A 27,363-nucleotide genomic window follows, 5' to 3' on the forward strand; every position below is an offset into this window, starting at 1 on the left:
AGTGAGGTTGGCCCAGGATCGGACATTGTTTCGTTCTTCTGTGCATGGGGTCGCTATGAGTTGGTTCCAACTCGATGGCACCTGACAACAACAACAACATTACCAGAGCTCCTTTACATTAACAGAATAGGATACCATTTTATTACATTATGTTAATAAAAATGAAAATATGCAATGCTGGTGAGTTTTGGCAAACTGGGTACTTACACTGCTAGAGGTAATGGAATTAGTATAATCTTTTCTAATTCAGTAACTATGCACAAGAGCCTAGAACAATTCATATTCTTCAATCTAGAAATCCACTTCTGGGAATCTATTGCAAAGAAATAAAAATTCAAGTACAAAGCATAATTGCTGAGATAAAACAATAGTGAGAAACAAAACATGCCAAATTTCCAACAAAATAATCAGTTAAGAGTAAGTCAATGCTACTTCAGATTGGGAAATGGGGAGAAGGCTAGTTCAGTGTCTTAAACTATATTCTTTTTGCTAACCAGTAACTCGAGAAAATACAAAGACTTCTAAAGACAGGAAAATAAGTTACTTTGTCAATCACAAATACGTATGCAAAGATGATCTAGGGAGGGAAACATAGCCATCTTAATACTGTTGCTGTTAAGTGTGTGGAGTTGGTTCTGACTCAGCGATGCTATATAGTTTACCAAGAGTGGCTAGTAGCTTTGAAATGCAGTTAGCAGTCCAGTGCTTGTCCTGTACACTACACAGGACTACATCCTAATATTGTTGTTGTTAATTGCCATCCAGTCGGTTCTGACTCATGGTGACCCGGTATAGGGTTTCCAAGGAATGGCTGGTGGATTTGAACCGTCAACCTTGTGGTTCAAACCAACTTTGTGGTCCAGTACTTATCCTACAGTGCCACACACCAGTACTCCCTTCCTAATATCAAGTTTAGTTTTGAAGAAGAAACTTTTTTTTTTTTTACAAAACTAAACCAGAGACAGATATTTTCAGCAATGAGAGAATAAAGAGGTTGGCAAATTTAACACTCAGAAATGCTAATTCATGAGACTGGCTGATCTCAGGGTAAGAGCAGTGAAGATCTTCAGCACTCTTGCCTGAAGCTGCTTTTATCATCCCCACCTCCTGCTCAGCTGGTATGGAAGTTCTACCTGGTCAGTGTCCCTGCTGGAGGGGCTAACTTGGTTTGGAGCAAATAGTGAAAAACTCACATAGAGCTCTGTTAGTAACAAAGGTGGAAAGTCTGCTTTCTGCTAGCTTTAGGTTAAAGTCTTTGTTGAGCTGACTTACAGACTAGAAGACTAGTTGTTGTTGTTAACTGCCGTCCAGTCAATCCTGACTCATAATGACCCTGTACAGGGTTTCCAAGGAGCGGCTGGTGAATCTGATCCACCAACTTTGAGATTCAAGCCAAACTTGTAGTCCAGTGCTTTATCCTGCAGTGCCACACCTGAACTCCTAGAAGACTACTTAGGAATTTGAAATTTAACAGAAAGATTCTAGGAATGAGAGAGGCAGTCAGGGGCAGGATAAGCTCTCCATGTGGCCATGCTAATGCTACACAAATATACAGGGGAGACGCAACAGAGCCTTCAGAGAGGAAAAGGATGAGGTAGACTGCCAAAATTTTAAATGCAATTTCCAATCAAAACATTTGTTGTTGTTGGGTGCCATCGAGTCAGCACCGACTCATAGCGACCTTATGCACAGCAGAATAAAACACTGCCTGATCCTGGGCCAACCTCACTACTGTTGCCACACTTGAGTACATCGATGCTGCCACTTGGCCAATCCATCTCATTGGGGGTCTTCCTCTCTTTCTCTGACCCTCCACCTTACCAAACATGGTATCCTTCTCCAGCAACTGGTCCCTCCTGACAATATGTCCGAAGAATGAGAAAAAATTTGGCCATCTTGACCACCAAGGAGCACTCTGGCTGCACTTCTTCCAAAACAGATCTGTTGGTTCTTTTGGCGGCCCATGGCACTTACAATATTCTCCTCCAACACTGTAACTCAAAAGCATCAATTCTTCTACAGTCTTCCTTATTCACTGTCCAGCTTTCGCATGCCTATGAGATTACTGAAAATACCAGGGCTTGGGTCAGGCGCACTTTAGTCCTCAGGCTGACATCTTTGCTCTTCAACACTTTAAAAAGGTCTTGTACAGCAGGTTTGCCTAACGTAATATATTGTTTGATATGTTAGCTGCTGCTTCCATGAGTGTTGATAGTTGATCCAAGAAGAATGAAGTCCTTGACAACTTCAATCTTTTCTCTGTTTATAAGAATGTTGTTTATTGGTCCAGTGGCGAGGATTTCTGTTTTCCTTATATTGGCTACATAAGCAAAAAAAATATTGCTACTAGGGTTCCAGTTCATACATGCATGGGGTTTATTCTAAACAAAATGAGTTCAAACATACCTCTGTGACCAGTGGATGGCTACAGGCAAGTTCTCTCAGTAATACACTTGTCTTTGTCTCATTACGATGCCTTCAAAAAAAAAAAAAAGCTCCTAAAAGTGGCTTCCATGGGGATTTGCTGGGTAGAGAAGTTAGTTTAGAAAGCTATGCTATGATGCCAGTCTTTTGGGTTCCAAAGGGGTAGTCTAGACAGATTGTTTTGAGAAGGACACAGGACAATCACAGGGGACTTACCAAGAAGAAGCTAAGAAAACTGAAAACAGCGCTGCTGATAAAATGGCCAGGAAAGTTGTGTTAAGGAATTTTTTCTATCAAGTCGATGACTCTACTTACCCTTCAAGTGCAGCTGTTCTATAACAATTGTATTGGAAACCCCTCTCACCTACACCCCTGATCTTGCCTCTTCAGACTTCTTTTTGTTCCCCAAACTTAAAAAACCAATGAAAAGGAATACGATCGAAGTCCCTTGAGGATGCTAAATCTGCCTTTTTAATGTTGTGTAAATCATAGAGCACTGAATTCTTTAGGTCAGAGAGAGGCAAATACCACCTTCAGAAGTGTACAGACCTAGATGGAGGATATGTTAAGAAACAATAGCTTCACAACTTGATGGTTCTGTTTAATAAAGGTTTCTATGATTCTGTAGCACTACTTGCTTACTTAACTTCATCCACTGGCAGAAGGGAAGCCTTACTGATGTAGCATTGTTTATTCCCAGCCCCTTATGTAGACATGAAGCGATTCCTATAAAACTGACCTAAAGATTTTGCAATGGCAAAATCTGACCATAGACATCAGCATGTGCACAATAGTGAGGGAGGCAGACTCTACAGACTCTCAGTTCAGGCAAGTTATTTAAACACACAGAGACAACTATAATCACAAAGCCCCTTAGAGGGGAAATCCAAACAGACAATTTCTATGATATAATATTTAAAAAGTTGTCTTCAAAAACAAAAATATGAAAAAAGGAATAAACAAGAAACACAGAGTGCAACCTATACTTTTAGAAAAGGAGCAGTAAACAGAAAGAACTTTACGTGGTCTCTATGCTGGCTTCAGTAAACAAGGATCTCAAAGCAGCTTTAAATATTCTCTTCAAAGAATTTTAAAAAATCATGTTAAAAAACGAAAGGAAATTATGATTACAATGAATCTGCAAATCCATAATCTCAATAAAGAGACTTTAAAAAAGAACCAAACTGAGCTTCTAAAACTGATCATTTCCATTTGCACCTGTTTTTGACAAAACTGTAATTATATAACTTTTTATCTTTTTATTTTTAAATGTATAACTTTTTATACATTTGAAAGACTGTTTATAATACCTGAATTATAAGATGTTTAGCAAGTCATTACTCTTTGTAAAGTTTACGGTGACTTTTGAACAAAGGCAAAAACATGCCTTATTCATTCCAACTGAAGTAATTAAAGGCATACTAATTTAAAATGAAATTATTTATAAACACAGGTAAAGAATCCTGGTGGCATAGTGGGTTAAGTGATACACTGCTAATCACAAGGACAATGGCTCAAACCCACCAGCTACTCAACAGGAAAAAGATGAAGCTGTTTGTTCCTAATAAGATTGAATGTATGACCCTAAGGACCAGATCTGCTGTGTCCTACAGGGTCACTATGAGTCGCTTCCACCTTGATGAGAGCTGTACTTAATGCTACATGCATCTGAATTTGGAACTGCTTTAAGACTCCCATTCCTTTCTCATGGTTAGCTTTTTGTGTCTAGCAACAATGTTTTAGAATTATTCAAGTTTAGCATTTTCAAGAGGCTATACAGTATTACTTGGTACTGCAAATCCATTCTGACACTTGGGTGTATAAAGAATTTTACTACTAAAATATTAATAGGATGATAACAACTCATGGATTTATAAAATAAAATTTGTGTCCCTGCATAAAATACATTTTAGCAGAGAGATTTTTATTTCGGCAATAAAGTAACAGCAATTGGTTCTACTAATACTCTTGCAATTTTTCCTTTCTTGTGAAATCTTAGTTAGTGGATTGCCAATTTAAAAAGGCATCATTGAATTAGAGTTTGCTTTTTTGCTTCCTTGAATTGCCACTAAAAGAATTATTTTAACATTTAATAAACTATCCTGTCTTATTTTCAGTGAGGACAATGTTAAGTTACAGAAATACTAGTTACAGATATTGCTTAAAAATGTGTGCTACTTTTTTACCAAATAATTGAGGAGTAAGCACGCTGCCCACTACTTCATGTAAACTAGTATTCGATTTTACATTAACACAGTTATCTAGCACAATAATTTAACGAGGACCAAGATACTTACTCAGTTATAAGTTCTGGGCTTGTAAAGCTGAGGTTGGTTAAATGACCTTCAAGTTTAGAAGACTCATGTGGGTTTAAGGCTGGAATGGTCTTAGTGGCGAGTACAGCTCTTTTTTCATCTTTTTCAAGTGCTTTTCTCTTCCCACCATTTTGAAAATATTCTCTACATACACTACAAAGCAAAATATAATTATATTATTAGATGCTGAGTATGAATATAAATTATGATAAAAAAAACCACTAGTTTTTACTGAAATAAACACTTTCGAATTAAAAATAGCGCTTTTGAAAATATCAGTTACAGATGTTTGAGGTCTTTATAGCACTTTCAAATCTTTAAAATTATTATATACCAAAACATATTAGATTATACTTAATACATTTTAAAAATGTTTTTAAAGAGCATAGATGTGCCTCTATGTTTTTTTGTTGTACTGTTACGTACGACAGAGGTCACAGGTGAGACACAACTGACACATTTAAGAATGAAGGTCTTCAACTAACTCTCAAATGGATTATCAATAGCAAGGAGAGGGGAAGAAGAAAGTCAGGAGAAAGAGAGAAGGAAAACAAGATGCAAAAGAAAGCAAAAGTAGAGCAACACTCCTTTAAGAAACCAAAGGAAACAAAGTGTGAGTTAAGATTTTATATCCAGCTAGGCTGTGCATACAGTAACAAAATTATAGAAAAAGTTTTTAAAAAACAAGAACTCAAGAGGCATTGTAATTACAAGTGGTTTTTCAAGAATCTACTGGAAGATGAATTTTATCTATTAGAGGATTGAAAAATGTTGGTAAACAGACTGGTTGTTGTTAAGTGCCGTCAAGTTGGTTCTGACCCATAGCAACCCTGTATAGGGTTCCCAAGGAGCGGCTAGTAAGCTTGAACTGCCAACCTTTAGGTTTAAACTGACTTTGCAGCCCAGTGCCACACCAGTACTCCAGACTGGTAGTCAGAAAAACCCATAAAATGAATAAAAAAGAATTCTTTATAATTCTAAGATCATAATTCCCAATAAAGATATAGTATTGCTGCTGCTAAGTGCCATCGTGTTTCAACCTTACGTAGAGTTTCTGAGGAGTGATTGTTTGAATCATCCATCTTGTGGTTAGCAGTTCAGTGCTTATCCTACAGCACCACACCAGGATTCCAATTAAGATATAATGCTTGTGAACATTTATATACAATTTATCATAGTGGTCACAGTCACAAAGCAGAAACAATTATCAAAAAACTTTCCTACGCTGCCAAGTCAAATGAATGAAGCTTGGTTGTGGTGTGTCATGGAGTTGATTCCAACTCATAGTGACCTTGCATAACATTTCTGAGGCTGTAAATCTTTACAGGAGCAGAAAGCCTCATCTTTCTCCTGTGGAAGCTTACATAAAGTTATTTATTAACTATAAGCCTTGTGGTGCTATAGGATAAGCACTGGCCGCTAATCACAAAGTCTACCGTTCAAATCTACCAGTCACTCTCCTTGGAAACCCTATAAAGGGTCGTTATGAATTGGAACCAACTAAACAGTGCTTAACAACAACAAATATAATAAAGTTTACCTTATGGCCACATAACAAACCTTGCATTCTAATCAAGAGTACAGTTTCTCTGTACACTCACTCTCTATATGGAAATCTTAACCAAGGCAAAACAAATAATGATCTGAGGAAAATGGAGATGCTTTAATATTTGTATCAACACAGAAAAAAGATCTAATGAAATAAATGCCTAAATCAAAAGATTAGAAAAAGAGTACTCAAAATGGAAAGAGGAAGGAATTAATGAAAAGTTTATTAATGAATTCATAAAAAAACTCCTTTAATTAATTAGTTAATTAAAGGAATGTAATTAATTAAAAACATTAGATTTGTTCTTTAATTTGCACATATGTAAATAAATCTGAAAAACTATGCAAAAGACAATTTTCTAGGAAAATACAATTAACTAAATTTGACTGTTAGAATTAAAAAAAAAAAAATCCATGAAACAGAGAATGCTATCAAAGAGTTACTTCACCAAAGTGTACCAGTCCAATCATGAATTCTACCAAGCCTTCAACATCAGATAATCCCCCAAAATTACTTAAACTATTCTAGACCACAGAAATAAAGGAAAGATTTCCAAATTTGTTTTTATGGAGCAAAATAACAATATTTAAATGTGATAATAACTACAAAAAATGACTGATGACATTTGTAAATAATAATGTAAAAATATTAAGTAAAATTCTAGCACAGAATCAAACTTGACCAAGCAGTATATGCATTTAAGGAATGCAAGCGTGGTGCTATGGATTACTTAATATTGCCCATCTAGCCAAAATCTTTGTAACTCCCACCAAATAACTGGATATTATTAAGTGCTGTCAAATTGCTTCTGACTCACACAACTATGTACAGAGTTTCTGAGGAGCAGCTGGTGGGTTTGAACCATTAACACTGTGGTTAGCCGTCCAGTGTTTATTCTACAGAGCCACTCTAATGAGGGGATTGGTCAGTTTTGTCAAAGTGCTAGATTTTAAATCTGCCATCTCAGAAATAGGGATGGGGGAATCTCACCACCATTAAGAAAGAAGGTACTTTGAACCCCTGGATCCTGAGATCCAGGAGACAACTGTGACAGCAGAAGGATGGCAGCAGAGTCCAGAGTACCAGACAGAATGGCAGGCTTTCCTACCCACAGACTCAGAACAGCTGAATGCCTTCACGCAGGAGGCTTGCTTGCAGAGTGGGAAGCCTCCAGACATTTAACTGGAGGAGCTAGCACTGGGCACCTTTAGGCTGAAGCTTATAGTACAGTGGAGTGCCCTTTGGGCATTTATAGGTGGGGTTAAAGGAACTTTGCAACACTGCCTGAGTCGGGCAAAGGTGAAGTAGCTGAGAACCAAGGACCAGAGAAAGCAGTGCCTGATTGAAAGAACCGCATAGTAAGTATTTCTGATCCTGAATTATGATCTGTTACCTTCTCAAATAAACTCCCTACTCATGAATGTTGTCTGTGAATTGTGTGGCCATTGCAATGAATTCTCAAACCCAGCAGAGAAGCAGACAGTGCTATGGAAGAAACAATTATGTCAGGACTGGTAAAGAAGGTTGGAAAGTAGAAGAAATGTCTGACCTCTGCCTCATATGAATCATACGTTGTTCAGTTTGATTTTCCTTTCCCCTTGTGAAGCCATTCACACACCACTCCCACACCATTAATTACAGTAAGCATGTTATTAAGTGCCATCAGGTCAGTTCCAACCCATAGGAACCCTGTAGGATTTTCGAGGAGCGGTTGGTAAGCTTGAACCTCCAACCTTGTGGTTAAAATAGACTTTGCAGTCCAGTGCATTTACCCACAGTGCCACACACACACTAAGCATGGTTCAGTATATAAAAAAATCATTAATGAATCAATATACTAATATACAGTAGCAGAAGCAACGGGCTTTGAGCATTACAGTGGTGTGAGGATAGTGCAGGGCCAGGTGGTGTTTCATTGTGTTGTATACAGAGTTGCAATGGGTTGAAACAGATTCAACGGCTATTAACAACAACAATAATACACCTAAGGAAAAAATTAATATATTCATCTTCACAAATGTTGAAAAAACATGCAACAAAATTTAATACCATTCCTAATAAAAACTCTCAATGAGTAGAAATTGGTGAATACTTCTTTACCATTAAAAACCAACACCTCAGGGGACACATTATAAACATTATTACCATATGATGAAGGCATAACTAAGTAATAAGCAAGAAAAAAATATTTAGTCAAATGAACTGGGCAGGAAGAAATAAAATTCTATTCATAAAATGACAGGACAATATACAAGAAGGTTTCAAAAAGTTCATGGAAACTTTCCAATTCTATTTGTTTTTCAATTTTATTTATTAGCAGTTCCTCACCCCCACCCCCTGCCGGCCCCCAGAATCACTTGCTTTATTATACAAGACAGTCTTCAAAACCTTTCTGAAAATCATAATTCATCTTTAGAGATACCATGTTATTAGAGAAAATAAAATTAAGATGGAATTCGAGGTCAGACTGTCCTGTATTAAACATGTCCTAACACAGAGGACGTTGTCATAGTAATCTGACCTTCATGTTTCAAATAAAAATAATGTATAAGTTTTTTTTTTAATGAGAAAAATACATTGATTCCCTCCCAGTACATGAAAAAAGAGAGAAAGTAATTTCCTTTTTGCTTTTTCCCTTCCTTCCTTTTCTTTTTAACTGCCTTCCCCGTCATTCAAGTTAGCAGGTGACCGACTACACTTTACTCAATGAATAATCCCTTCCCTCACATCATAGAAAGTTTATTACAGAATGAAAAATCTTTACAGTAGTGGTGTCATATAGTTATCTGTCCCTTTGCAATCAACTAATTTCACTCAGCATAATGTCAGCCAGATTCCTCTCTGTTACGCAGTTCTTTGCAGATTCACTGTTATTCTCAACGCTGCAAAATAATCCTTTATGTGTATTACCAAAGTTTTTCAACATTCCTGATAGGCATTTAAGCTGTCTCCACCTTTTTGCTATTATGAATAATGCTGCAATGAACATGGACATGCATGTGTCTATTTATGTCATGGCTCTATTTCTAAAGCATAGAAACCAAATAGAGAGATTGCTGGTACACGTGGTATTTCCCAATCTTCTGAGAAAGTGCCATATGGTTTTCCACAGCAGTTGCAACATTTTACAGTCCTACTACCAGTGTAGGAAGGTCCCAGTCTCTCCATATCCTCTCCAGGATTTGCTGTTTTCTGGTTCTTTTGAACTTTGCTATCAATGCTGGGGGAAAGACTGTATCTCATTGTTGTTTTGATTTGCATCCCTCTAATGGCAACGATAGTGAGGTTGGCCCAGGATCAGGCAGTGTTTCGTTCTGCTGTGCATAAGGTTGCTATGAGTCAGCACCGACTCGTCCACCTAACAACAACAACAACAACAATGGCTAATGGACTCCAGGTGTGATTCATAAGGTAAGCACCGAACTGTGAACCAAAATGTTGGTAGTTCAAACCCACCAGCTCTTCCTTGGAAGTCTTCTACAATGTCGCTATGAGTTGGAACTGACTCAAAGGCACTTAACAACAACAAATGGCGAGTGATCATGAGCATTTCTCCATAGGTTTGTTGACTGCCTGAATGTATTCTTTGGTGAAGTGCCTGTTTATGTCCTCTGATCATTTGCAATTAGAATACTGGTCTTATTGAGGTGTTGAAGTATTCTGTAAATTTTAGACAGTAGTCCCTTGTCTAATATGTCATTTCCAAAAAGTTTTCCTTTGTCTGAGGGTTCTCGAATTTTTACTATCTTGGTGAAATCTTTTGAAGCAGTCCTCTAGGTTTTCTTCTGCTGTATATGCATTGTAAGTTATGTCTCACAGTGCATTTATGCCATGAATTAGAATGATATATGTAGGTTTTGCATTTAGGTAATTAACGTTGAGTTCATTTTTGTATATAGTGTGAGGTATGGGTCTTGTTTCATTCTTCTGCAAACAGATTTCCAGTTTTGACAGCATCATTTGTTGAAGAGACTATCTCTTCCTCCATTTAATATGCGTTGGTCCTTTTTCAAACATCAACTGAGCACTGATGGATGGATTTCTTTCTGGGTTCTCAATTCAGTTCCACTGACATATGTCTTTCATTGTACCAATACCAGACTGTTTTGATTACTATGGCTGTTCAGTAGGCTTTGAGAGCCTCAAGTGAGACGCCTATTTTGCTCTTCTTTCGACTTCATTTTTAACACTAACTTTTTGAAGGCCCCTGGCATTCAAAAACCCAAGAGAATCAGTCACAAATTAATCCAGAGAATTCAGTAAAAAAGTAGCATATATATATAAAAAAAAAATCAAAGCCTCCACATGAGATAAAATGAAAAGAAAAACCACATTTATAACAGCAATTAAATGATAACTAAGTTCATAAAGAAAAATTTTCAAAACCCATATACAGAAAACTTTAAAACACTACTGAAAGATTAAGTAGACAAGAACAAAGAGATAGACATATCTTGCTTGTGGGCAGGATCATTCAATATTATAAAGATGCCAGTCTTCTTCATGTTAATATAAATAAATACTAAAATTCCAATCGAAAACATAAACATTTTATTTTATAGTTAGATCACTTGATTCTAAAGTGAATTTAACCTACATTTAACATAAATTTAGACAAGGAAGAATATCTAAGATTATCCTGAAAAAGACGTTGTTGTTGGTGGCTGTGGTAGGGGCAAAGGTGGATGAGAAATAATAAAATAGCACTACAATTTTAAGTCTTTATGCATAAAATAGTGCATGATGTGTATTAGAGCTTAAGTTTGGCTATCCTGGTCTCCAAGGAGTACTCTGGCTGCACTTCTTCCAACACAATCTAAGTTGCATGTGAGCAACCGATAGTGTGTTCCACAGACTACTCCTGATCCTTTTTTTTTGGCTGATGATACTAAATTTCTCCATTGTCTCTTTCCCCAGATGTAGTCTGTTGGTTCTTTTGGCAAGCCACGGCACTTTCAACAGTCTCCTCCAACACCACAACTCAAAAGCATCAATTCTTCTACGATCTTCCTTATTCACTGTCCAGCTTTCGCATCCATATGAGGCTATTGAAAACACAATGGCCTGGGTCAGGCGCACCTTAGTCCTCAAGCTGACATCTCTGCTCTTCAATACTTTAAAAAGTTCCTGTGCAGCAGATTTGCCCAGTGCAATATGTCGTCTGATCTCTTGACTGCTGCTTCTATGAGTGTTGATAGTTGATCCAAGAAGAATGAAGTCCTTGACAACTTCAATCTTTTCTCCATTGATAAGAATGTTGTTTATTGGTCCAATGGTGAGGATTTTTGTTTTCTTGACATTGAGATGTAATCCATATCGAAGGCTGTGCTCTTTGATCTTCATCAACTTAATTATATATATACAAAATCAACAGGCAGCATTACTCTCAACAGAAAGAAACAGAAAAGCATTCCCCTGGCAAACAGGAACCACAAAAAGATGTTCTTTATCATTACTTCTAAGGAGCTCTGGTAGTTTAGTGGTTACGAATCGGGCTATGAATCTTAAGGTCAGCAGTTCGAAACTACCAGCTGTTCCGTGGGAGAAAGATGAGACTTTCTGCTCCCGTAAAGATTTACAGCCTCGGAAACCCTGTACAGGGTCGCTATGGGTCAGAATCGACTCAACAGCACTTAACAACAATCATTACTTCTAATCAATACTGTGCTGGAAGTATTAGAGCTACAAGGCATGAAGTGGAAATTAAAGGCATCCATACTGGCAACTATAGGAGTTCTGGTGTGGCACTGTAGGTTAATGTGCCAGACTGCAAACCCGTTGGAACTGCATGGTCAGCGGTTCAAGCTCACCAGTCACTGCTCGGAAACCCTATACAGGGTTGCTATGGGTCGGAACTGACTCAACAGCACTTAACAACAACAACAACATATTGGCAACTGGAGTCTTGGTGTGGCGCTGTGGGCTAATGCATCAGACTGCAAAGTCATTTGAACTGCAAGGTCGGTGGTTCAAGCTCACCAGCCACTCCTTGGGAACCCTATATAGGGTTGCTATGGGTTGGAACCGACTCGACAGCACTTAACAAGAACAATTTTGGCAAAAAAGCAGCAGACCTCTCTCTATTTGCAGATGTTACGAACCAATACACAGAAATCTCAAAGACCCAACAAGAAAACTATTGGAACTCACTGAAAGATTTAGCAAACTGGCAGCATACAAGATCAACAACCCCAAATCAGCTACATTCCTTTACATTACTAAAGAGCGCTCTGGAAAGGAAATCAGGAAAAAAAATACCACTTACAACAGCCATCCAAAAGATGAAATACTCAGGAATAAATCTAACCAGAGAAACAAAAGATCTAGACAAAAAGCCACAAAACACTACAATAAGAAATGAAAGACATACAGATCAATAGAACAGAATTGAGAACGCAAAAGTAAATCCATCTGCCTACACTCAGAATGAAATACACCTGATCCTGAGTCAACCTCACTATTGTTACGTTTAAGTCCATTATTGCTGCCACTGTGTCAATCCATCTCATTGGGGTCTTCTACTTTTGCACTTATACTTTATCAAACATGATTTCTTCTCTAGAGCTAGGTCCCTGCTGACAACATGTCCAAAGGACAAAAAGATGAAGTATCAGCCATCTTGACTTCTTTGGAGCAATCTACCTGTATTTCTTCCCAAACAATTTCATCGTTTTTTTTTTGTTTTGTTTAGCAGTCCATGGTATTTTTAATATTCTTCTCCATACCACAATTCAAATGCATTGATTCTTCTCTTCTTTTTCTATTAATTGTGTAGTTTTTGCATGCATATGAGAAGATTGAAAATACCTCTTTAGCCCTCAAACTGACTTTTTGCTCTTTTAATACTTTAATGCAATGCGTCCGTCCTTTGATTTCTTGACTGCTGCTTCCATGATTATTGACTGTGGATACAAGTAAAATGAAATCTTTGACAACTTCAATCTTTTCTAAGTTTATCATGATGCTATTTACTGGTCCACTTGTGAGAATTTTTTTTTTTTACACTGAGGTGCAATCCATACTGAAGACTGTAACTTTGGTTTTCATCAATATGTATGTGATCAGTCATAACCAATGCATCTTGATTAAACATCTGATCAACTTCAGACTGAAAAAGTTTGTTTTTTGTTTCTGCTATTAAGTGCCATCGAACTGGTTCAGACTCATAGCGACCCTGTACAGGGTCTCTGAGGAGCAGCTGGTGAGCTGAACTGCTGAACTTGCAGTTTAAACCAGTCCAGCGCGTTAACCCACAAAGTCTCAACTGGAGTCTGAATTCTTCAATTTCTCCATAATTGGCTTTAGTGGTTGGTGAGGAAATTTGACTAATAACTTGTTTTAATTGGTTTTCCTTTTAGGTGTATGTATATTATCCTATCACAGACTGCACTGTACTTTAAGATATATCTTGAAATGTTCTGTTTGATAAATGAATACCATTCCTCTTTGTCATTCCAGGCATAGTAAACCACGTGACTGTCCTACTCAAAATGGCCAATACCAGTCCATTTCAGCTCACTAATGCCACAAGAATGTCGATCGTTATGTGTTCCACTTATTTTTTAAGACTTCCAACTTTCCTCAATTCATACTTCATACACATCACTTTCTGATTATTAGTGGATATTTGCAGCTGTTTCTTCTCGTTTTGAGTTGTGCCCCAGCAGCACATGAAAGTCCTATAAGCCGTGCTTTATCCATATCATTAAGGTCAACTCTACTTTGTGGAGCAGCTCAGTTGTATCTTGAGTGTCTTCCAATTTGGGGGGCTCATCTTCTGGCACTATAACACACCAAGCTCCACTGCTATTCATAAGGTTTTCAGAGGATAATCTTTCAGATAACCTTTCTTTCCCAACAGTTTCAGTATGAAAGCTCCACTGAAACCTATCATTGATGATCCTGCTGGTATTTAAAATACTGGGGACAGAGCTTCTGTCACCATAGCAACACACAAGCTACCACAGTATGACAAACTAAGAGCTGAGTGGTGGTATTAGCCATAGTTGTTACTAAGTTCTGTTGAGTCGATTCTGGCTCACAATGACCCTATATAGGGTTTCCAAGGAACTGCTGCTGATGGGTTTGAACCATCAACCTATGGTTAGCAGTACAGTGCTTACCCTATAGCGTCTCAGGACTCTGGTACTAGCCATTACAGAGATACATATCAAAACAACAATTAGATACCATCTCAACTCAACATTAATAACAAAGTTCAAAACAAAAAAGAAACCCAAAACAACAATGCTGGGGAAGACACAGAAAGGAATGAAAGAGTTAAAGGGAACACATGGATAGATACACAGGGTGAATGGGTGTGGGAAGAAGAGTGGGACGAAACCCCCAAAATGTATAAAGGTTTGACAAAGGATATTTTTACAACAGTATTTACCTTTGTTGCAAACATATCCATGAATGTGGTGAAGCATATAAAGGACAAAATTATGAAAACTTCTTAGATACTTCCAAATACTTTGAGGGAATGATTTGCTGTGCCTGGGGGGCTTATGACCAATCTTTTGGGACACCATGGTCAGTTGACATAACAGTATCCACTAAAACAATATTCTACATCCTACTTTGGGAGTAGCAACTGAGATCTTAGAAACACATTAGCAAGTATCTAAGGTACAACTAGTGGTCTCTCACTGTCTGGAGGGAAGAAGACTGATGAAATTGCTTGGAAATAATTAGTCCAATGAAATACACGGAAAATTTGAGTATCAGTCTCCACAATTCTGAGACCAGAAATAGATGGAGCCCAGTTACCATTTCCAATTATTGTAAAAGGTATCATATTAGAAGGTTCTGAAAAGAGTGGGAGAAAATTTGGGACAAACAAAGTAAGACCAGGCTTACTAGTCACATAGAAATGAAACTCGGAGACTATAGCCCTTCTTCACCCTTCAAGTCTGGAAGTGAACTCACCCCCGTGGCACAATTTTTAGTCAAGCAATAGATATGGACTTAGGGGAAGAGAACAATGCTGGGGAGCTTCACACACCATAAGGAGCTCTGGTAGCGTAGTGGTTACGAGTCAGACTGTTAACCTCAAGGTCAGCAGTTTGAAACTATCAGCTATTCTGCAGGAGAAAGATGAAGCTTCCTGCTCCTGAAAAGATTTACCCTATACAGGGTCTCTATGAGTCAGAACCGACTCCACGGCACATAACTACCACCACATAACACACCATAGAATGGTCAACTATTCAAATGGCAACATTTACTTGAGGGCGTGTAAAGGCAGAATGGAAACAAGAATACAAGGAGGAAGTGGGATAAGTGATATAACATTGAGGGAGTTGCAACTGAGAGGAAATAAAGTGTATGATTTGTTTAATGTAAAACTGATGATCTTCTCTGTAAAACTTCACTAATTAAAAATAAAAAGTTATTGAAAAAAAATACCTCAAACCAAGAATGATATTGGTGTCTTGACTGGATTACATTATTATCTTCTGTTACAAGGGAAATATTTGTGTTTCTTAGCTGGAGGGGGAATATATATTCTGCAGATTAGATATATAACTATTTTCTCTCTGTTGTTGTTTCTGTTAAGTGCCATCAAGGTGGTTTCAACATATAGTGATCCTGTATAGTGTTTCCAAGGAGCCCAAACACATTCATTCCATCTCATTTCCTATCATCTGATTTCTTCCTTTAGTATCCCAACTCTACAATTCTTTGACTCCATAATTCACTGAAGCTACTATAATCCATAACCCAATGCTCCTCACTCTCCTTACATTTTCAAGATCCTTCTCACAAAGCTTCACAATCATTAGGCTGTATACGTAGTCACTCCTTTGCCTTTGTCCCTCTCGAGTCATTATATTCTTTGGACTAGTCTTCATTACAATATCTTGTCCATTCTCTCACTCTCCATGAAAACTCACACAACTTTGTGTACAGAGTACTGCAGTAGCTTCCTAACTGGTGTCTTTATTTATAATCTTGTCCTCCTATAAAGTAATCTTAACAGAACAGTTAATTACTTTAGCCCTCTTATTCTGGTCCAGCCACACTGGTTTCCTTGTTGTTTTTTTTACAAAACACCTGCTTTGTACTTGGGGAATGTTCTCTTCCTTCATGCCTGTTGCACATGTCACTTCAGTGTACCCCCTTCTCTTTACACTATTTTAGATTACTCTATTTTTCATTGCTTTATTTTCTCATAGCATTTATAATGATCTCACCTAGTATATATTTAACTAGACTCTTGGTGTGATGCTGTAGGATCAGCACTGGACTTCGAACCATGAGGCCAGCAGTTCAAACCCACCAGCTGTTCCTTGGAAACTCTCTACAGGGTCACTATGAGTCAGAATTAACAATGACAACATGTATTTAATTTATGTATTTTTACTTGTCCCTTTTTCCCAGTGGCACAGCACTCTCACTCTCTGTGAGAGCACGTCAACTGTCTGTTCACCATTGTTCTCCTAGTGCCAATGATAGTTAGCGCCTTGCACACAATACAATTAGTAAATAAACTACTGAAAGAATAAAGAAAAAAATAAGTTAAACATAAACTTTTCTCTGGATTATTTCTTGAAAGATGTAAATAATTTTAAGTGAGATTAAAAAGGAAATATAAAAATGAAATATAATATTTACATAAACTTATTTCCTATGCAGAAAGATAAAGCCATGCTTCCTGAGAATTAATTTTTAAATAAGTCAATATACATATTCACTTTTAGAATATGACCATCTTCAGGAAACTAGTGAGCAATGTTTTACTTTCTGATGTTTTTAACATTACAGTCTCTACTTTTGAGAAAATAAACATTATCCAAAGCCAATGCCAGCCAAGTCAATTCTATTTGAAACACATATATAAAAAGTTCAGGATATAAAACTCTTAAGATGTTCCCAAAATACAAATTATTAGAGACAAACACTCACTTTTACCTGAATCCACATATTGCTGGATTATTGGTTATCAAAAGAAATTTCTATATTATAATTTATTTATGATACATTAAGTATTAATTCTTTTATACATTAATATATTAATGATTGAATGTTTAAATGCATCTAAAGTAATACTTTGTAAGCTAAATTAAAAAGCTATGTTTAAGGAAAACAATTTGGTTTTAAATAAACATACATGAAATAAATCTAGAGAAAGTGAGGCAAGGAGTAAAGCTATTTAAAATACAGTATTTTTAACACTTCTGGTTTGATAAGTTGATAAAATAAATGATAAAATACACAAGCATAACAAGAGAATTTAAAGAGTACATTAGAAATCAAACAATATTAATTCATAACAACACTCACCTACAACACCATTCAATACGACCTTCACCCTCACAAGTTTTTGCCCAATGATTATCTGCCAAATTTTTCATCGCAACAGCATATTCACATAGCGTTTCCTCATCTTCACAGTGTTCTCGCCAGATCTTATCAAAATCTCCCACTAGAAACAAGGAGGAAAAAAGTAAATTAACTTTATGTCAAAACATATTCAGGCTCTTTCAAAGCTTCAATATAATATAAAATTAAAGACAAGTATATAAGTAAAGGACTTCTATTGTGGCACTGTAGGATCAGCACTGGACTGTGAATCACCAGCCACTCCTTGGAAACCCTATATAGGGTCGTTATGAGTCAAAACTGACTTGATGACATTTAACAACATATAAGCAAAATCATAAAGGTAAACTAAAATACTAAATGTTATATAATCACCTTTTATAAGTTCCTTAACACACAATTTTAATTATGATTTAATATCTGATAGCAAATCCTGGTCACGAAGTGGTTAAAGTTGTCAGCTGCTAACCAACAATTCAAGGATTTGAACCTACCAGCCACTCTATGGACAAAAGATGTAGCAGTCTGCTTATATAAAGATTTATAGCCTTGGAAATCCTATGGGGCGGTTTTACTGTGTTCCGGACAGTCTGAGTCAGAACTGACTTGACCTAAGTGTGTTAGGGTGATTTTTTGTTTTTGAATAATCCAATAGGAAAATTAATAAAACCAGGTTCTTGCTTTGACTCTACAGTTTAATTAATTAACAATGAGATGCTGAAAGTAGATTTAATTTCTCTATGTCTATTTTCTTATCTTAAAAAACCCACAAGTTTTCAAAACGATGATCTTTGCTATGGTAGTGTTGCTAAGTGCACTAGAGTTGGTTGAGACCCTGTATAGGGTTTCTGAGGAACAGTTAGTGAGTTTGAATTGTCAACCTTGTGGTTCAAATGGGCCTTATGATCCAGTGCTTATCCTATAGTGCCACACACCAAGACTCCTGATATGGTAGTAGATGTGATTTAAACCAGATTTCTATGATCAAATATGTAGGGGAAAAACTAGGTATAATACATCTATATAAGTTTTCTTTCTATAAGACTTCTTAGTTTAGAATCTACAGAAGGCACACATGATTCTGGGTGCAAATAGTTTCTCTGGGAAATAATCCCAGGAAACAGAAGGGAGGGATTGAAGATGAAGCAAGAAAGGAGAAAAAAACAACACAAGACAAAATCTTGCTATCTTCATTTCTCAGAAGTATTTTGGCTGTACGTCTTACAAGGCAGATTTGTTGGTTCTTTTGGCAGTCCATGATACTTCCAATATTTTTCTCCAACACCATAATTCAAATGCATTGATTCTTCTACAGTCTTCCTTATTCATTGTGTAAGTCTCAAATGCGTATCAGGCAACAGAGAATAGCAAGGCTTGGGTCAGGTAGACCTTAGTCCTCAAACGGACATCTTTGCTCTTGAACACTTTAAAGCGATCTTGTGCAGCAGATCTGCATAATGTATTTGATTTCTTGATTGTTGCTTCCATAAATGTCGATCATGGATCCAAGCAAAATGAAGTCTTTGACAACAACTTCAGTCATTTCTCCATTTATCATAGTGTTAGTTATAGGTCCAGTTGTGGGGATTTTTGCTTTCTTTACATTGAGAGGTGTAATCCATATACTGAAAGTTTGGATCCACAGTCAATGCCCAAGAAAACAGTAGTCACGAAATCAAATGATGTATGACATTATGAAAATTTGCTGCAAAAGACCTCTTGATCTTCATCAAGTATTTTAAGTCCCCTTCATTCCAGCAAGAGTGATTGATATGTTTTTGTTAAGTGCCATCCAGTTGGTTCTGACACACAGGGACCCTGCATAGGGTTTTTGAGGCTGCAAATCTTTATGGTGCTGAAAGTTTCAGTTTCTCCCACAACGATGGGTTTGTTGTTGTTTTTATGTGCCATGGAGTCAGGTTCGACTCATAGTGACCCTCTACAGGGTTTCTGAGGCTGTAAATATTTACAGGAGCAGAAAGCAGTACACTTTAATAATACATACCTACTCGCAGAAGAAAGAAGCTCTGGTAGCATAGTGGTTACAAATCGGGCTGCAAACCACAAGGTCAGCAGTTCAAAACTACCAGCTGTTCTGCGGGAGAAAGATGAGGCTTTCTGCTCTCGTAAAGATTTACAGCCTTGGAAACCCTGTGAGGGTCACTATGAGTTGGAACCGACTCCACGAAAATAACAAGAACCACTCACAGAAGAATTGATGCTTTTGAGTTATGATGTTGGAGGAGAATACTGAAAGTGCCATGGGCTGCCAAAAGAACCAACAGATCTGTACTGAAAGAAGTGCAGCCAGAGTGCTCCTTGGAGGCCAGGATGAACAAACTTCATCTCTCATACTTCAGACATACCGTCAGGAGGGACCACTCTCTGGAGAAGGATATCATGTTTGTGGTAAGGTTGAGGGTTAGAGAAAAAGAGGAAGAACCCCAATGAGATGGACTGGCCAAGTGGCAGCACCAATGGGGTCAAGCGTGGCAACAACTGTGAGGTTGGCCATGACCGGGCACAGTGTTTTGCTCTGCTGTACATAGGGATGCTATGAATCAGTACTGACTCAATGGCACCTAACAACAACAACTCATGGTATGGTTCTGTGGGTTAATGCGCTGGACTCCAAAGTTGGTTTGATCTGCAAGGTCAGCGGTTCAAGCTCACCAGCCGCTCCTCAGAAACCCTATAAAAGGTCACCATGGGTTGGAACCGACTTGAAGACACTTAACAACAACAACAACTCATTTGGAAGTAGCCTTGGGAGCACAGTGGATTACAAGCTGGGGTGCTAACCACAAGATCAGAAGTTCAAATCTACCAGTCACAGATAGGAAGAAAGATGAGACTATTCCTGTAAAGATTCAGTCTCAGAAACCCTATGCAGGATTGCCATAAATTGGAACTGGCTTGGTGGCACACAACCACCACCATCATATTTAGAGTCCTGGTATGATGCTGTAGGATAAGCACTGAACTACAAACTGCAATACGACAGTTCAAACACATCAATCACTCCTTGAAAAACCTATATAGGGTCATTATGAGTCAGAACTGACTCGATGACACTTAACAACTCCTCATTTATTGACTAGCACATCATTTGACATTTCAGATTTAATACAATAGTTCTGCTGAGGTTCCTGTTGGGGTCCCTTCCTAATTGGTGGACCTTATGTGCACAAAGAAAGGAAGATTGTATTCTATTTATGAAAAAAGAGAGGGAACTATCTCTCTGAGCTGTCAGGGTGCTGGGTAGCATGGAAGGTGGACTGGAATGGAACCAGAAGGGATGGGATACTGCCTGCTGGGTACTGGGTACCCACAGGGCTGAGGCCAGACCAGTGGCAGTCAATGTTTTCTGAGAGAAGGTGGGCCTCTCACAAAGTTGGGGAGAAAACAGCAAGCTTGATGTCTTGCCCAGCTCCCAGCCCTGAGGAGTGGCAGAGTTAGGCTGGGCTGTGGTCAGAAGGAGCTCTGAAACCAGAGTGTCAGGTATCCAGGGCCCACAGGACTCCAAATCAGCTGAAAGTCACTTGTGGGGCCCCTTACACTTCCTCTTCCCTATTCACTGCCTAATCCTCACATGCAAATGAGGCTATTTATGACAATACCATGGCTTGGGTATTGTCAATACCAGGGCACACTGAAGTCCTCAAACCTGACAATACCAGGGCACACTTTAGTCCTCAAACCCGACATCTTTGCTTCTGAACATTTTAAAGAAGTCTTGTGCAACAGATTTGCATAATGCAATATCTCATTTGATTTCTTGACTGCTGCTTCCATGACTGTTGATTGTGGATCCAAGCAAAATAAAGTCTTGGACAACTTCAATCTTTTCTCCATTTATCATGATGTCATTTATTGATCCAGTTGCAAAGATTTTAGTTTTCTTTATACTGAGATGCAATCCATACTGAAGGTTGTAGTGTTTGCTCTTCTTCAGTAAGTATTTTAAGTCCTCTTTGCTTCTTGCAAGCTAGGTTGTATCATCTGCACATCACAGGTTGTTAATGAGTCTTTCTCTAACTCTGATGCTACGTTCCATTTCATATAATCAGCTTCATGGATTATTTGCTTAGCATACAGATTGAATAAATATGGAGAAATAATACAGCCCTGGCATACACCTTTCCTGTTTTTAAGCCATTCAGCATTCACTTGTTCTGTTCAAATGACTTGCCTTTTGGTTTATATACAGGTTCCTCAGGAACACAATTAAGTGTTCTGGAATATCTATTGTTCACAACGTAATCAATACTCATGATCCACACTGTTGAAAGCATTTGCATAGTTAATAAAGCACAAGTAAACTTTCTGGTATTCTCTGCTTTTAGCCAAGAGACATCTCACATAAGCAATGCTATTCCTAGTTCCACGTTCTCTTCTGAATCTGGCAGTTCTTTGTTGATGTACTAATGCAGCTGTTTCTGAATTATCTTCAGAAAAATTTTACTTGCATGTGATATTAATGATACTGTTTGCAGTTTTTTGCATTCCACTGGGTCACCTCTTTTTAGCATGGGCAAAAACAGGGATTTATTCCAATTGGTTGACCAGGCAGCTGTACTCCAAATTTCTTGGCATAGATGAGTGCCTTCAGTACCACATCAGTTTGCTTCAAAATTTCAATTTGCATTTGGTCAATTTCTGGAGCCTTGTTTATGCCAATGACCTCAGTGCAGCTTGGAAATCTTCATTCAATACCATTGGTTCTTGATTGTATGCTACCTCTTGAAATGACTGACTACCATTAGTTTTTTTGAACAGTGACTCTATGTATATCTTATCATCTGCTGTGATGCTTTCTGTATCATTCAATATTTTGCCCATAGAATCCTTCAATCTTGCAAGTCAAAGCTTCAACATTTTCGTTAATTCTTTCGGCTTGAGAAATGCTGAACATGTTCTTCTGTTTTGGGTTTCTAACTTCAGGTCTCTGCACATTTCTGTTCAGCTCTTTTACTTTTGATATCTTCCAGTCGTTTGTATTTCTACACTGGAGAGCAAGTTTCAGAGTCTTTTTTGGACCCCTATTTTGTTGTTTTCTGTCTTTCCTGTATTTTGAATGACCTTTTGCTTTCTTCCTGTATGATGCTCTTCGTTATCCAATAGTAATTCTGGTATTTGGCCATTAGTGTCTCATGCATCAAATCTGTTCTTAAGATGATCTCTAAAATTCACATGGGATATGTTCAAGGTGGTATTTTGACACTCATGGACTTGTTTTAATTTTCTTAAGCTTCAACCTCAATTTGTATACGAGCAATTGATAGTTCCACAGCTGACCCTGGCCTTGTGTTGGCTGATGGATATAGAACTTTTCCATCTCTTATCACAGACATAGTTAATGTGACTCCTGTTTATTCCACTTGGTGAGGTCCATGTGTATCTTTTGTGTTGTTTAAAATTTGCTATAAATAAGTCATTTGTCTTAAAAAATTCTATTATGTGACACTCCAGCATCACATTTATCACCAAGGGTATATTTTCCAAATATGGATTCTTCATCTTTTGTTCCAACCTTCATATTCCAATAACCAGTAATTACCAAAACATCTTGATTAGATGTTTGATCAATTTCAGGCTAAAAAAGTTGGTAGGATTCTTCACTTCCATCATCATGGGCTTTAGTGGTTTGTGTGTATATCTGAGTGAACAATTATACTAATTGGCCTGCTGCTGTTGTTAAGTGCTATTGAATCAGTTCTAACTCCTAGCTACCTTGTATAGGGTTTCCAAAGAGCAGCTGATGGGTTTAAACTGCTGACCTTATGGTTAGTAGTCCAGTCCCTATTCTACATCACCACATAAGGTCTTCCTTGCTGTTGCTGTTGTGAGGTGCCATCAAGTCATTTCCAACCCATAGTGACCCTATGTAAAAAAGAATGAAATATAGCCAGGTTCTGTGCCATCCTCACACTTGCTGCTATGCTTGAGTCCATTGATGCTACCTCTGTACCAATCCAACTTTTGGGGATCTCTCCTTTTTTGCTGATCCTTCACTTTAAGCATAATGTGTGTCTCCAGGTACTGGTCACCTCCTGATAATATGTCTGAAGCATGAGAGACAAAGTCTGGTCATCTTAGATTCTAAGGAGCATTTTGTTGTACTTCTTCCAACATAGATTTTTTTTTGGCAGTCCATGGTACCTTTAAAATTCTTTTCCAATGCCATAACTCAAATGTATTGATTCTTCTACAGTCTTCTTTATGCACTAAGTCTCACATGCATATGAGGCTACTGAAAGTACAATGGCTTGGGTCAAGCACATTTTGGTCCTCAAACAGACATCTTTAATCTTGGACACTTTTAAGAAGTCCTGTGCAGCAGATATGCCTAATGTAAATACATCATTTGATTTCTTGACTGCTTCCATTTTTGTTGATGGTGGAGCCAAGCAGAATGAAGTATTTGACAACTTCAATCTTCTATCCATTTATCATATTATTTATTTGTCAAGTGGTGAGAACTTTAGTTTTTTTTCACTGAGATGCAAATTATACCAAAAACTGTGTGGTTTTTGATCTTCATCAGTAAGTGTTTTAAGTCCTCTTCTTTTTCAGCAAGCAAGGCTGTTTCATCTGCATGTCACAAGTTGTTACTGAGTCTTCTTATAACCCTGATGCCACGTTTTTCTTCATATAATCCAGTTTATTGGATTGTTTGCTCAGCATACAGATTGAATAAATATGGGAAAAGAATATAACCCTGACAAACACCTTTCGTGGTTTTAAACCATTAAGTATTCCCTTGTTCTGTTTGAATGGCTGCCTCTTGTTCTATGTACAGGTTCCTCATGAGCACAAGTAAATGTTCAGAAAAACTAATTTGACACAATATTGTCCATAGCTTGTCATGATCCACACAGTCAAAAACATTTGCATAATCAAAATGGTTGAACATCGACGACTTCTTTTTGGTCCAGTGACTGTGTATTCTTTACATCTTCTTTCGATGCAAAGAATCCTTCAGTATTGCAAATCAGGGCTTAATTTTTTCCCTCAGTTCTTTTATCCTAAGCAATGTGGACTATGTTCTTCCCTTTTGGTTTTCTAACTCCAGATCTCTGCACATTTCACTATTACATTTGACTTTGTCTTCTCTAGCGGACCTTTGAAATTTTATGGTCAGCTGTTTAACTTTATAATTTCTTCCACCGGCGTTAGCATCTCTATGCTGGACAGCAAATTTCAGAGTCTCATATGACAACTATTTTGTTTTTTTCTTTCTTCCTTGCCTTCTTAATGACCTTTCGCTTTCTTCCTGTATGATGTTCTTGATGACATCCCACAACTCTTCTGGTTTTTGATCATTAGTGTCTGATGCATTAAATCTGTTCTTCAGATGATCTGTAAATTCAGGTGAGACATGTTCAAGGTCATATTCTGGCTCTCATGGACTTGCTTCAATTTTCTCCAGCTTCAGCCTGAACTTCCATATCAGCAATTGATAGTCTTCCCTTTAGGCATATGAATGTAATCCTACAGCACTCTAGTTCAAGACAGATCTGGAAATTTTTTTTCATGATGAATGCAATGCCATTTCTGGCATATTAACACATATGACTGTCATATTCAAATGAGATTCAGTTCACAAATGACCAGGCTACTGATTTTCATGTGTTCCATTTCATTTTTGACAAGTTCCAATTTTCTTAGATTTGTATTTCAGACATTTCATGTTCCTATTATTAACATGTTCACAGGTATTTCTCCTCATTGAGTTGTGCCCTATCAGTAAATGAAGATCCTGAAAGTCATCAGAGTTAACGGTACTTTAAGAAGTCAGCTCTTCCCTAGTTGTATTTTGAATGTCTTCTAACCTGAGAGTCTCATCTTCTGGCATTGTATCTGACAATATTCTTTAGCTATTCATAATGTTTTCAAGGACTAAACACTTAGAGATAGTCCACCTCTTCTTTTTCCTAATCTATCTTAATCCAAAAAGCTCTGTTGAAACCTGTCCACCAAGGGTGACCCTCGTGGTATTTTCAAATACCAGTGTCATAGTTCCCAGAATCATAGCAACATTAGAAGCCACCACAGTAGGACAAACTGACAAATGAAATGCTAAAATTGTTGTTGCTGTTATATGCTGCGGAGTTGGTTCCTACTCATAGCAACCCTGTACAGGGTTTCCAAGGCTGTAAATCTTTACGGAAGCAGAAACTCTCCTCTTTCTCCTGCGGAAGAGCTGGTAGTTTCAAACTGCTGACCCTGAGGTTAGCAGCCCGATTTATAACCATTACACTCCCAGAGCTCCTTGAGATGCTACAATAGGTATATCAAATTAATATAGTCTCTATATTAACATATTAATTAATAATAACACATATAAATTCCATATGGGGAGGACAGTAGCACCATACAATAAGCACTGGATTACAAGCAACAAGATCAGAGGTTCAAGTCTACAGACTTTCTGCTCCCGTGATGATTTATTTTAAGCTTTGGAAACCCTATATAGGGAACCAACTCTACAGCCCTAACTACAACAATATATCCATTTTATACCAGTTGCTGTGGAATAGATAACAACTCACAGCAACTCCATAGTACAGAAGAAAATGGCTCAATAGGGTTTCCAAGGTTGTAAATCTATACAGAAGTAGAATGTTACTTAAACTAATGTGGTTAATGAGAGGGATGGGAGTAAAATGTCCATAAGCCATTCAAATCTTCAATGGTTCCCTTGAAGACAAAAGACATAAGAGCTACAGACTGTCGTTGTTGTTAAGTGCCATGGAGTCAGTTCTGACTCATAGTGACCCTGTATAGGGTTCCCGAGGCTGTAAATCTTTACGGGAGCAGAAAGCCTCATATTTCTCCTGTGGAACAGCTGGTAGTTTCAAACTGCTGACCTTGCGGTTCTCAGCCCTATTCGTAACCACTACACTACCAGAGCTCTTTTGATAGCTACAGATAGACTTCTACTATTTATGTTACTTAAAAAAGGTAGGGACTACGGTTATTTTGGTGATTAGAGTTTGGGAATAAAAATAGCAGCTCTGTAAGTATTATTAGAAAACAGGAAAGTCTAAAAGTGAATCATTAAAATTTGAATACTATATGACACTGCTATTTGAATACATTTACCATAAATACATACAGAGCTGTATGATCTAAATTTTTAATTTGATTACATATGAAAAGCAATTTTTAGAAGGATTCTATAAGAAAAAACTAGAATTCTGGTATGATGCTGCAGGATAAGGCACTGAACCAAAAGGTCGCTTTGAAGCACAGGTCAGTGGTTCAAATGTACCAACCACATTACTCAGAAACCTTTTGCAGTGTTTCTGTGAGTTGAAACCAATTCAATAGCACTTAACAACAACTACAATGACAAAACCACTACTCACCTATCAGTGTGCCATACTGACAGATGAACAGTGGTTTTGTCATTGCAGTTGCATGTTGTTTGTGTGCTGCTGTGTGTTGTGGTGGCTTGTATGTTGCTGTGATGCTGGAAGCAATGCCACTGATACTTTGAATGCAAGTAGGATAAGCCTTGGTGGACAGGTTTCAGATGAGCTTCCAGACTAACAAAGAGTAGGAAGAGGAAGAGGCACACTACTTCTGAATGTTTAGCCACGGAAAACTGCATGAATACAAGTGGAGCACTATGAGATATCACCAGAATATTGAAACATTATGAATAGCACAAAATATTGTTAGATACAGTGCTGGAAGATGACCTCCTCAAGTTGGAAGGCACTCAAAATACGACTGGGG

The 27,363-nt window shown here is 37.7% G+C and overlaps 1 protein-coding gene across 1 annotated transcript in view; it reads right to left on the reverse strand.

Annotated features, from left to right (window-relative positions):
* LOC102814294 (chromosome unknown open reading frame, human C7orf60) overlaps positions 1 to 27,363 on the reverse strand; it is an 80,011-nt gene that overhangs the window by 33,651 nt on the left and 18,997 nt on the right. Inside the window, exons 2-3 of the mRNA XM_006859293.1 lie at positions 17,578 to 17,719; positions 4,722 to 4,892 (exon numbers count right to left, since the gene is read on the reverse strand). Coding sequence (XP_006859355.1) covers positions 4,722 to 4,892; positions 17,578 to 17,719 — 313 coding nt within the window. The remainder of the gene's footprint in view (positions 1 to 4,721; positions 4,893 to 17,577; positions 17,720 to 27,363) is intronic.

Source organism: Chrysochloris asiatica, unplaced genomic scaffold, assembly GCF_000296735.1.
Source record: "Chrysochloris asiatica unplaced genomic scaffold, ChrAsi1.0 scaffold00032, whole genome shotgun sequence".
Lineage (NCBI taxonomy): Eukaryota > Metazoa > Chordata > Mammalia > Afrosoricida > Chrysochloridae > Chrysochloris > Chrysochloris asiatica.